Source organism: Opisthorchis viverrini, assembly GCF_000715545.1.
Source record: "Opisthorchis viverrini unplaced genomic scaffold opera_v5_89, whole genome shotgun sequence".
NCBI lineage: Eukaryota > Metazoa > Platyhelminthes > Trematoda > Opisthorchiida > Opisthorchiidae > Opisthorchis > Opisthorchis viverrini.
Window position 1 is genome coordinate 1,197,811 of NW_008751744.1, and position 12,878 is coordinate 1,210,688.

General features: G+C 44.2%; 1 protein-coding gene across 1 annotated transcript in view; it reads left to right on the top strand.

The window, feature by feature from the left end:
• The window catches only part of T265_04970 (hypothetical protein), a gene marked incomplete at both ends in the record, with an annotated part of 30,519 nt that overhangs the window by 9,132 nt on the left and 8,509 nt on the right, over positions 1-12,878 (top strand). Inside the window, one exon of the mRNA XM_009169847.1 lies at positions 9,973-10,118. Coding sequence (XP_009168111.1) covers positions 9,973-10,118 — 146 coding nt within the window. The remainder of the gene's footprint in view (positions 1-9,972; positions 10,119-12,878) is intronic.

The following is a 12,878-nucleotide window of genomic DNA, read 5'->3' on the forward strand; positions in this document are numbered from 1 at the left end:
TGCGATTTGTCCGCACCTTACGCGGCCCCGTGAAACGTGGGGCGAAGCGACTCCGGACGAGCGCGTGGTGGGAGTCCACAAATGTGTTCACTCATCGGGTGAAGTTTATTCATCCACTGAGCTACTTATATATTGTTGTGTGAGTGATACATTATTATGTGATCACATGATTATGTGATACATGATTGATACATGATTACCGCTGCCCGTCAGTGTGACCTGAAGTCGCTCCATGAGCTACTTATATATTGTTGGTAGTGTGATACATTATTATGTGATCACATGATTATGTGATACATGATTGATACATGATTACCGCTGCCCGTCAGTGTGACCTGAGGCGAGTCGCTCCAAACAGGCAAACGTGCTGCTAGGCTGCTGCGGACCCTACAAAGGTATGCAGTAATTGGTGAAAGTCAACCAATCAGTATGCAAGTATTTTAGCTCGGCGCTTCTGGCACCTCACAGCGATTCACTACAACTCAGTGTAATTCAATTCATGGTAATTCAAGGTTTACTGGTCTAAAAAGCAGTTAACTTTACAATGACGATAGGGTAGCCGTATATATACAAAGGGACGCAAAAATATGCGTAATGTTTGCTGAGTATCACATGGAGTTAAACAGTTCCAGATTCGGTTTGGACATAAGATATGCATCTAAATTGTTCTTGAAAATGGTTAAACTTGGCGAATGTGCAACATTGGGAGGTAGGGAGTTCCAAATGAAACATACACGGACCGCAAAAAAGTTCCGTCGACAGTTCACCCTCGAGTGAGGTACCGCGAGCGAAAAGTCATACCTCCTGCCCGTTCGTGGTCGACGTCGGACAAAAAGTATTTCCAGCGGTTGATTAGGTATCTTCAGTATATTATATGTTAGAATTAGGTCTCCCCTGATGCGCCGATAGTAGAAGTCAAATAGGTTGAGACTGGCAATCCCGTCTTCGTATGGTTTATTACGCAATCTGTAGCGTTTTGTACCTTTATTTTACTCCCATTATAACACTTCGTAATTCATCAATTGCATAATCGTTTTTGTTTAAATACGAAAAACTACAAACCGCGCACTTGTACAATTTTCATAGAATACAAGCGTGGTCACGTGCTTCAACTCTCTCTTCTGATTTCGCTCGCGCTTGCAGCGGTCATTCGCAAGTCTCATGTACTAACTCTGGTACCAAAACATTTCAGGCTATCTTCGGGCTCTATTATATGTGGGAGCTGTTCAGAAGAAGACCTCTGGACCAACATGATTGGATTATTGTTTATTCGCTGACCTGGGCCAACGACGAACTATTTTAAAGAGAACAGTTGTTAGTGAGTCTGTTCCATCTGGTCTCTTTATTTTTGTATACCCAACCTAGCGCTATTATTTTTATTTCTTTGCCACACACTCCTCGTAAAGTAACTTATTGGGAAGACAGACCACTACGCGGGCAGTTAATATGACTGAAAATAAACAGGCATCCAAAAGTGCTTTAAACTGAATACTAGATGGTGCGTGGAGGGCAATCACAAGGTGACATTGCACACCAAATGCTCGAAATGAGAAAAACTGTTGCCCAACAGAAGTGTGTGCTGTGAGTTTGAAAATCTTTATATGCCCCTGCCGTGTGTTGAATAGGCCGACGGTGAAAAGCATGTTGGCTAAACCTTGTTCATACATGGTTAAATGGGGATAAAGCCTCCCTGGAGGGAACAGTACTCCAGGAGAAATAGGCTGAGCACGGTGATAAGCCTTTCATATTCGATTGGCTTAAGACCGACAATCATTTTCGTAGCAGCTCGCCAGACACGCTGGACGCCCCAATGAGGAATACGCCCTCGTTGCGCTCTGAGTGAACCACATGGTTGGCGTATTCAAGAGGGGGTTTGACGTAGGCCCCATAGAGACTCTTGAAGCCCACGCGATTATCACAGGAGAAGGTGCGCTGAATCATCCGTAGAACAGCGAATGCCCTTTTAGCCAATCGACACGGCGCGGGGAGAAGGACATATTTCAAGAGAGTCAGTTACCTTAATCCTTTTTGGTCTCTGGTCCAACACCAACGTGCACGACAAAGGCGTTTGCTAAGTCTCCCCAAATGACGTGTGAACGCACGTTCACCACTCAGAGACAATTCGGTGACAACTGCTTTGGAGCGTAGACATCCATTTGGAGTGCACTGGCATTAGGACTCCAGGATTTCAAGTCGTCCGCAAGAAGGAGACATAGACCCGCAAGAACATCTGAAAGGTCGGTGACGTTTATCAGGAACAGCACTGGTCCGAAAATGGAGCCTTGAGCAACCCCCATGAAAATCGGTGCTGGAGAGGAGTAGGTCGATCCTGCTTTCACTCTGGATATTCTGTATTATGGGAGTGCCTTAATCCAATATAGAATTTCCAAATGAACCCCATGTGACGCGAGTCTTTGAAGCAGCTGGAAAAAAGCTGAAAGACATTGAATCCGATATCAATCATTCGTTCTTAGCTCGGGTTAAGCTGTCTACAAATGCCAGCACGTACGTTACGTACGAACGGTCTGAAAGGAATCCGTGTTGAGCTGGACATATCAAGTTGTTGGTAAAAAGTGATTGGCTCGCTTCAAAATGCGTTTCATCACTTTGCGCGGTACGTTGTTGAGGCTAGTAGGTCCGTGGCCGGACGACAGTCTGTAATCAGTTTTGTAGATTGGCATGAAAATCGCTTCCTTCCAGGTTGAAGGAAGGTTGCCCTCATCGGGCCACTGACGAAACACCAGGCAAAAATGTATGACCATTGTGAGCGAAGTTTCGTTCAGGATCCTTGGATGAACCTCGTACTGCCACAAAGCGTTGAAGGAATTGTTTGTTGAATGTCTCCTCCATTAAGACCGCGTCAATGGGAGCCGGTTCGTAGTAAAATGACCTTGTGGAAATTTCCATGATAACTCCATAAGTGCAGTTGTAATACTTTATTTCATTTCCCTCCTTATGACGTTGTCTGAATCTAGCATGGTGGATGAAACAAGTAGCCAGATTGACATAGTGGGTCTTCTACGGGAGTACCAGTCATTGTTTCTCCCTAGGGAGAGGATGCGATTGACTAGACAAACAAAGACTTCCATGTCTCGCTGGCTTGTGCATTAGGAATGGGTTGGGGAGTGACATCGGTGGACGCTGTACTGAAAGCCATTACCAGCAAACTCAGCTGCGCCGGTCACTGCCTTTTCCGGGAATAGGACCCCGAGACGGTCCACATAAATGGTTAGAGACTTTGTCAGACATGGCCTGGCCGCGCCTTCGATGGCGCTCATGCATCCAAGCTATTGCCTTCAATGCATAGCTCCCTTCATAATCCACCCACTTAACAATTCGACTACAGTGCTGTATTTACAGTCCTGTGTTTACACACTATTTTCCCCCCCCCCGCCTCCAATGCGCAGCTGCCTACCCCATCTCCCCGAATCAGCGGTGAACAAAACTGTGGCAGCTACAACCACCGCACAACGAGTACGCGGTTATTACAGCTGACAATGATGATGATAATGTCCCACTGGCTTTTTATAAAAATGACCGCTGATTCGCCCTGGAAATCAACTATGACCAGCGGTAATTTTCCTTGTTATCCGACCATTCGTAAGTATCGTGACTCACACTTGTTTATTGTGAGGCCGTTTTGTTTCCTCGTTGCTCGTTTTCCCCCTGCTTTGTGCCCAATTAAGGCCTGCTTATTCCTCAGTAACTGATGTCCATATTTTGTTGCCCGTCCGTAATAGCTTACAAGCTCGTCTCGGTTCCATCTAGTTTCGAGCGTCCACTCCAACGGTAAAGTGGGCCCACCGGATATCGAACCCAGAGTTCCCGGACGGTAGGCAAACGGACCATCCACTACACCAAGCTGACGCCCGCAAATTTTTATTATTTTGTATTACCCATGTGACGCACCTGCCAGATGTCATTTGGCGCGATTTGTTTTAAACGGACGAAATCGCGCGATCTGAAATGTCACGTGACACGAGCTATCGCGTCACACCGCTAACCTTAAGACGGTCCCTCACAACCCAAACCTACTGATTTCTGTGCCGCTATCTCTCTATACGGCCAACTCACACTGTCCAGCTGCCCCTATATATATGTTTATACACCGTTTAGTGCTCACTTGTTGTTGCTTCTGGAAACCCCTGCTGCTCCAGTTACTATTTTCCGCTCCCTCTGATTGCGTCAATATAGACTGCACGTTTGCTTAACACATGATGATTACTAATCCGTTTGTCTGTAAAAGAGTTTCTGTCGGTCTTCAATACATCATCTGCTACCCTCGTCCGTCTGCTCCTATTGACTACTGGCTATGGACTGTGAATAATCTAATAGCCGCAATCGTCCTTTGAGATCCATAGCCTCCCAGATCTTACTACGACCACACCTTTATCGTTTCCATCCCAGACGGGCCCAGGTGAAGATGAATCCTCGCGGCAAAGGGCCCTCCGACATACAACGTTCCTGGTCTAACCAGCGCAGCCTATGACCTTCGACTAGCTGATCTGTGAGAGCAGTCATTCCTTCTTGAGGCTATCAGGCGCACTTTAACCTGACCTGCATATTCGGGTTCAGCTACGGCCAGACTCAACGTGCTTTTGAATATCCGCGCGAGGCAGCCACAGAGAGGCTCGGATCAAATCACAGTAATGTACCGTCTACCTTCGACAGCCAAACTGGTATGGTGTCACTGCCACAAAATTCAGAGGCCAGCAAAAACTGGCCTCATTCCCCAATTCGGAAAGCAATTTCATTCTTCTCTTTTCCACCGAGAATTATGCAGTTGACGAGAGACGAGATTTTACCGACAACGTCAGCCAGATTATTCGCAAGCACACGTTCGGATTTGACTCCACTCAATTCTGTAGTAGAACTTTTTACTTTACAGGTACATAACGCATACTCGACTACGCAGTGGAATTATGCGGATAAATTGAGACAGTTTGCATTTCTATGGAGCTTGATGCAGCCACATTACTAAGTGTCTGAGTGCAAGCCCTTTGGGAGTACCTTTATTTCCGAGGTGCCAAATCTAGCTACGGAGAAATTTCAGCCACACATCAATTAGTAATCAGAAGAGCCAAAACGACTGACGAACCTATTCTTTTGCCAATGAACGGAGCGAATTTAGAAGGGACATATGAAACCAAGAAAGACTTGAGAAATGATTGCGACATAAAAGAGTTTTTGAGACGTATGTCTCAACTCCAGGCACCGCCTTGGCCTCTGGCGACTAGCAGTAATATGAACAGCGCAGTCCAGTACCACAGTCAGCTCGAAACCCAACTGCGTTATCAAAAGTCTGGCCGTTTCTCCGATTGATCGGCCTCATTGGAGTGATACCAAAGACCCATATTCCTGCGAGTAAGCAAACTGGCAACCGTCACCATCATCGTCATCATGTACTTGCATTACAGAGATTCTAGCTGCCAAAGTTTCGTCCGCCGATGATTAGGAGAAATGTCACAGATAGCTCCGCACTGGAGGTAGTGGTGACAGATAATGCGTAAATACAGTGATACCAGCAGACTTTTCGTTGAGGAGATTTAGAGGATATAGCGTCGAAATCAACAACTTGAATGCGTGAATGCCAATGGGGAAGAGACTGAGTCGCATCCAACACTGCGGACGCTGTTTTCAACCACTGATGTGTCCCGTTTCGTGGTCCATATCCAAAAAATTAGTAAGGATTTGCGTAGCTGAGTTTGATGTTGGTTAATTTTATCATGTTTTGCCATGGCAACGGCGAAGTGGATAACAAATACGGGAGCGTGATAGGTTGGCAAACCGACAGATGCAGGTCGTACTAAGTTAGTGAATGCGTGGATGACCCTAAGTTGTGTGTCAGGCGTCTACCTAAACCCTAGTTTCTTCTATTAACTCTGCTGCTGTTTGAAAAATAGTGTCAGTTATTTGTGGAATTCCGCCGGGTTCAATCACTTTTTTCTCACGGCGGACCAATTTTTTGAGACTTGTCATAAGTATCACACCCAGGCACACCCTCGTTCTTCGTCCTTGAAGATCTAACAGTGACACCACACGTCTTTTGGTCGTGACGACGATCATTCTTGTGGTCACGTTTGTTAAATTCTCTTTTTACGCCTCAGATTGTCGCCCATTAACTTCAGATACTCAAACTAACATTAGTTGTATCCCAGCACTTTCCTGGCTGGGGATGCTTTTTCTGCACCAATAACTCGCTTTCCGACTCAGTTTGAGTATGTTTCTAAAAAACGGACAGAGCATATATGCAGCAAGTTTTCTGGCCAGATATACCACACAAAGGACCGTAATACGGTATTTTCGTCACACTGTTGCCGCATGTAGCGCATCAGCGGAAAATGCATATAAATTCTCTTGGTATAGAACCCCAAAAACGGTCGTTTGTCGTTAAAGAGCTGCGCACAGAACAAAAACATGCTCGTCAACGGCGACCTTATTACAGCATGAAACCATGGGATCGGAGACCTCGGAAGCGCCCTAGCCAGGCAATTAGGTAGCCGGTTTTCTCGTACTTTATCCATCATGCTCTTTACCTCCTTCTGTAGAAATTAAATACTTATCAGGCCTCTCAGTTTTGTTTCTGAATTTTTGCGCTCACACGGTCAATATTGTATTCTCAAGCTCCATCGGGTAGTTTGATCAATCTTTTTGCATGACCGGGTAAACTAGGCACCCTTACATCCTGCGTACAAGTTACCAAAATATTTATGCATAGCTGAGCGGAGATTTGCTCGAGAGATGTTTGTCGAAAGACGTTCACTGTAAATTTCGCTGCGCAATAAAAAGGATGAGGCATAACAATGGGATCTCCCTTTTGCATTTCAGATGTTTGGCTTAGGACAGTTTGTGTTGCAAGGGCAGAAGTAATAGCTCTTCGAGGTTAAGACGTGCACTTCTATTAGATATTCGCTCATTTTGAGCAACTGCTGCGTGGGAAGATCTTTCTCACATAATTGTTTTTATTCGGGATCTGGTTGGAATAGCTTCTAGATGCTATTCTATTTGTTCATTGCCCAAAGCTCTACTCACCACTCAACGTATAATATGAAATTCAGTCAGGGACATTAAAATGGACAACACTGGAATCTGAAACAAATTATGCAAACGATGTGTGAATTATCACTTTACGGAGGCAGTGACAATGGGATTAGTTTTTGGCGTCAACGAAAACAACAGCAGTAGCATTTTAATGGACACGAAAGTTAAAATATATCAAAAATAAACCGACCATCTTTGGTGCAAATACAATTCAAAAATGGAATCAGGTTCTGCAAAAAATTTGTATGCCTTAAATTCATGGTAGAACAGTGCGATGAGCGCAAAATCAACGTTTAATGCGTGCTGGTTAAGGAACCCCGTAATCAGGATTTATGTTTATTTGGTGAGAAACGCGGGCTTAAAATGAGGTTTAATTTGGTGGAATCGGTCAAAAATGCACCAACTATGCTTTTTAGTTACCACTGATATCTTTTATTTCAAATCAGTAATGGAAGCTTAAGCATAATAGGAGACTTGGAGTCCACAGAACACGCTGCCCATGGACCTTTAATGGGTGTGTCGCCAATGTCGTAGCACGTTCACTTTTCGTGTACCATGTAGTTCTTTATTTTCAATGGTTGGTCGCGATCTGGTAACTTGTAGGAAACCAAACTGCAGTGGTAGTTTGCAGTGCAGAGCCTGGGGTAACTTCCACCAAACCGTGCGTAATGATTCGGGTGACAAACACATCAAGGTGATGCATCCGCGGTTATTGCTTTTTTGCCGTCGGTGTGACCGCACTCAATCTGTGGCATTTGCTTTATCTGTTATCAAATCTCATGGTACGCGTCACATTCGGGGTCATATTTGATATGGCAGTCAAGGATAGGGTGACTTATACCGTAAAATAATGACGTGTTGAGACCTAATGTTAAGGCGGTTACTGAAACCACAATTCGAGCTATAGATAATGACAAGACAAGGTAGAAAAATGGAATATTTAATGTTTGGTACGAGTTTTATGGTGAACGACATAAACTACGCGTCCGTCTAAGAGTGTTGCTGTCGACTTCTTATGGATGCTCCGCCGCAAGCATAGAAGGCTACCACGGGAGTCCGAACCGATTGTGATATTGTGGCCTCGCTAAACAAGTGAAATATTGTGAAAGTCTTTACTGCCGTAAATACAAATTATTTGTCCCTTTGAATGCCAATCATGATCATGACTCACCCTGCGTTATGACAACCACCGAAGTGCAAGAATCTTCACCGTCTGTTCCTAGGACCATGTAGACGCTAAACCGCGGGCAGCTTCTATCAGATGCATTTCCAGGCTTCAGATTCCAATAATCCTTGTTTTATGTAGGATATTGCGAACATCTGGCACTGTATAAGGGGCATCTGAGTAAAAGTATTGAGGACAACCTCCTTCTTTCGTCCTGAGTAGGCATCCTAGTTGCATATTCAACATGCGGCCTGATGTGGGCGCACATCTGAAGTCTGGCCCGCAAATTACGGAGGAAAGGTTTCTGGGTGTAAGGAAGACCTTTCTGTATTCTGGCTCCCCTGTCAGAACTACCGACAACCGGTCACGTAGGGACCACTTAATCAACTGGGGACTAAAGCAGCCCGTGTCTTGCTGCGAGTCCCAAATTGAAACTGTCAAAATTGTTTCTTTAATACGCTCACCCCCCAATTCCCTGCCCTTATAAATGCCTAGCATGGTAGACTTTTGTAGGGATTTCACCTCAATGTTAGCTATCCACGTTAGTATCTTTAGGTAGACTTGCATCACGCGTGCATTGGTTTGTATAAGACAGTAAAAATTGGTCAAGTCCCATACACGGGGTATTGTTTGCGCATCAAAATATTTTCGTCAGCTTTGAAGGCCTCATCTGCATGTTGAGTGAACGTTTGAAATGACTACAGGCATTCTTCGCGCAGTTGTTGTGTAGCTCCTGAAAGTATACCAAAGCTTTTCAGCATTTCCCGCCTGTTTTTGCCTAATTTACGCCCATTTTTGACGCAGATGCTTGAGGAGTTCTGGGTATTGGTACTGTGGGCATTACCTCGAGCGTGAGAGATCCAGTTGATCTTCCATGATACAGTGTGCTGTGCTTATGCAGCGCCATCAGAATGAGGGTGTATTGATATCTTGGTTATTTATTCTCAATCGCGAAAACGAAATTAAAAATTACGATATTGGTTTTTCAATAGTTTCCTGCATGTGAAAGCTGGACAACGCATTACATCCAAAAGCGATATTTAATTCTTCACCAAAACTATGGAACAGACTGTGAGAAGCTGGGACAAACTTGCAACGATGATCTTGCATGTCCCCCGCTATTTGGTTTCTCCCGATGGTGGGTCCAAATGCACCAAATCAGCACAAAGTTTGGTGTCTACTCAGTAGGTTAGAAACTTTTGGATTTGCTGATGATGTTTCATTGTTTTTGGTGTGTTGACACGCCGGACAATGCGCCTGCAAACATTAACCTGTGGGTGAATCGGAATGAGGAATATTTAGTGACAACAACTGAATTTTCCATCAATGAATTATATCGCAACTAACAATTGGATTGCGCACGTACTCAACGTGCAACATAATCACGGCATTAAGTGAATATGTGCCTGCTATCCTCTGCCTGATTGAATGGTTGCGGGACCTGTGACCCTGAACCTCTATAAGCGTTATTCGGAGTAGTCTTGATTGGAAATCTCACTAACCTCTGATAATTCGTTGGATGCTGGAAGAACTTACTGCCTTATGCAAGTGAACTTCACTGACTGTTCCACTAAAAAAATAAAAGCAGATATTTTCATAAACTCTGTGTAACCTACTCCCGTATGATTAGCTTTCGCTGGCCATCTTCTTGCACTGTCCTGAAAACATTAACAAGAAATTTCTTTATGATGAACGATGAGGAATCACAAGTGTTCTAGAGTTGGCGTGAGTCGCCCGCGCACAATTCGAATTTTTTATGTATTCAGAGCGTGCTTCCGATTATGACACCAGGAAACGAACAACGCCGTGAGCCGAGAAGACTGACGTTTCTCTTGTCATTCGGACAAACCTTCACGGCCAACAAGCAGCTCTGGGTCAACGACGCCAATCCAACATGTGAAACTGCCCAAACGTAAGTCACGTGCAAGATTATCAGGCATTTACCGACCTCAGATGCAAAAATTCAACAATTTAGTTATAAGGAGATGAAAAGAGGAATTTTAACGACCATTTGACGACCATTTGTGTTTTGGTTGTGAAGTTTGCGGCTCACGTACCACGTAGTTTTGGTTTGGCTATAAGCATGCTAAACTAAACAGAATAAATCAGGTAATTTATCAAACGGTTAGCGTAGCAGAGAACAAACCTATTTAGTTGGCTACTTTATAGAATGCAGTGCTCAAGCAGCGCGGCTCTTAAGAAGCAATCTTCGGTGTCGAATCGTAGCTCTCTACTGAATAGTAGGTAACCAGAATAAAGGTATTTACTCGACAGTCTCGAAGCCACAAGAACCTGAAATTCCCTTCAAGGTAAGTCCAACGCCCGTTTATTGATAAGAATAGAATACAGACCGATTTCCACCGCTTCGGTGGCAGACAGAGGGCATGAAGTGGATGAAATCATCATCCAACCGGACTGTGGGCTAGCTGACAAAACACGAGATCAGCCAAAATAAAGGTAATCTCTTTACCAGGCCTGGATGTTATCTGTTAGATTTTCAGTACGGTATGGAGCGATGGTTCAATCAGTGCAGTTCGTGCAATCTGCAGTCCCACAAATCCCCAGCCATACTTCATTCTGACTGTAAACATATGACCATGCAAGACGGCATGCCACCCAAGAGCTGGGACTAAACGTTATCATTATTGAAAAAGTGGTGGATGATCTTCTGGTGAAGCTTGCCTCTCCGCGGTTTGGGTGCGTTCAAACCTGGTTTCGTTTTTTGCTCGTGCAAATTTGTTGGATAATACTAACGTTAAAACACAGGAACTCACTGGGTTTCGATAAAAGTTGGAATATCACCAACAAAAGACTTCCGGTGTCCAAGGGCCACGCGAAATATATAACGAGAATGCGCACCATAATTTTTTGGGTTCAAACTTTTTGGATTGTAGGATAATTTTAAATTAGGACCCCCAAGCGGTCTCAAATAGTAGCGGAAATCGCCTAACAACACCAAGGAAGCCCGAGTTTCTGGTTTTACTGCAGTTGTTCACACAAAAATTCGTCCATTTGCTCCTATTCTCGGTCGGGAGATAGGCACTGAAGTGCCAAAGTTTACTGGACGGCAGACGACGGTGGAAAATTTTGGTCCGGGAGCAGGGGGTGCCACTGAGCATGACTGAGGTGAGAATAAATTCGTGTGACTGTATGAATGTTTAAACTTGTACAATCAAAGACCACATCACTTTTCTGGTAACATTCCTGTAGCTGGTTCTGATTCACCATCTGGTTTTGTTTACGATTCCATGGTTTAAATTTTTGAGGCATTTTTGTGTGGAAAAGATTAATTGCCCGATACAGTTGATTCCGATTTGAGGCCCAATTATGCCCCAGATGGTACGCTCTTTACAAGCTGAGAAATAAAACTTCTCTTATTATAAATAGGAATGCACAGGTTTATGGAGGGCATGAAGGGCCTCAAAGATATAGCCAATGGAGGTCTGCAAATAGGGGTTCTTCCAAATGCATACTCATTTCCCTACTGAAAAATTTGATGCACGGGTGGATTCGCTCTAAAACCACACTGTCGGAACAGTCTTAAATGCCTCCTAAAAAGAGCCTCACATTTAATAGAACCTTCCCACTATCGCGGATACTGCTGAATGCGAGTTGCAATGGTACATTTGATTGCACTATTATTCGTTTTCAATGTTAAATGTAGGCTCTACTGAAGTTAGCTGTCCTTTTGAAGGGACTCTCTCACTGAGAGGACAACAGAAGGAAGTGACTCAGTAGTGTGCACACATATTGAGCCTAATAATCATCAAAATTCCGGCTCTCAGTTGGCCTGTAATGGTCTGGCGAAGAAAGAAAATTAATAAAGCTAGATTGAATATACAATAGCAAAAAGTTTAGATGAAGACTCACACAGAAGTGTTCTCTTTGAAATAGTTCGTCGTTGGCCTCGTTCAGCGAATAAATTTTGATCCAGTCATGGTTGCTCAGGAGCCTTCTTCTGAAAAATTCTCACATATAATAAATTCCGAAGATAGTCTGAAACATTTTGATACCAGAGTTAGCACATGAAACTCGCGAATGACCGCTTTAAGCGCGTGAGAAAGCGGAAGAGAGAGTCGAGGCACGTGGTCACGTTTGTAATGCATGTAATTGTGCAAATAGGCGCATTTATAATTATTCGCACTATATGCAGCGAGATCTGCCTTCAGGGATTTTCGCTTTATACTAATACTTGGGTCCAAGCCATCCAGGCGTGCAGGTTTCTATGTGTGTCCACTTATCCCACGCCGCGATCCGGCTGAAAACAGTTGTACGAGCCTGGGGCTCCGAACAGCTCCGGTGGAAGAACTATATAGGAGCATTGTCCAAAAAGTTGACGAAGCTGATGCAACGTTCGTCCCCAAAAAAACCAGCACGCACTCGAATGAGCCGCAGGATGCCAAAAAGGATTCGGCGATTTCGGGAACAAATAATAATAATAATATTTATTCCCAACTAGTGGGTAGCATACCGTCGGACATGACCATAGTATTACAGTCAGAATAAAGGCATGACTGGTGGGGTTTGTGATTAATGGGAAAAGGGAAAGTGACGTAAACAGTAAACATTAATGAAGTAGAGTTCATCACACCTGAGGTGGCATAGGTAGGAATCCAAAATTACGAGGTCATTTATGTCCTATGGAGAACATATCAGATGGCACGAGATCTGA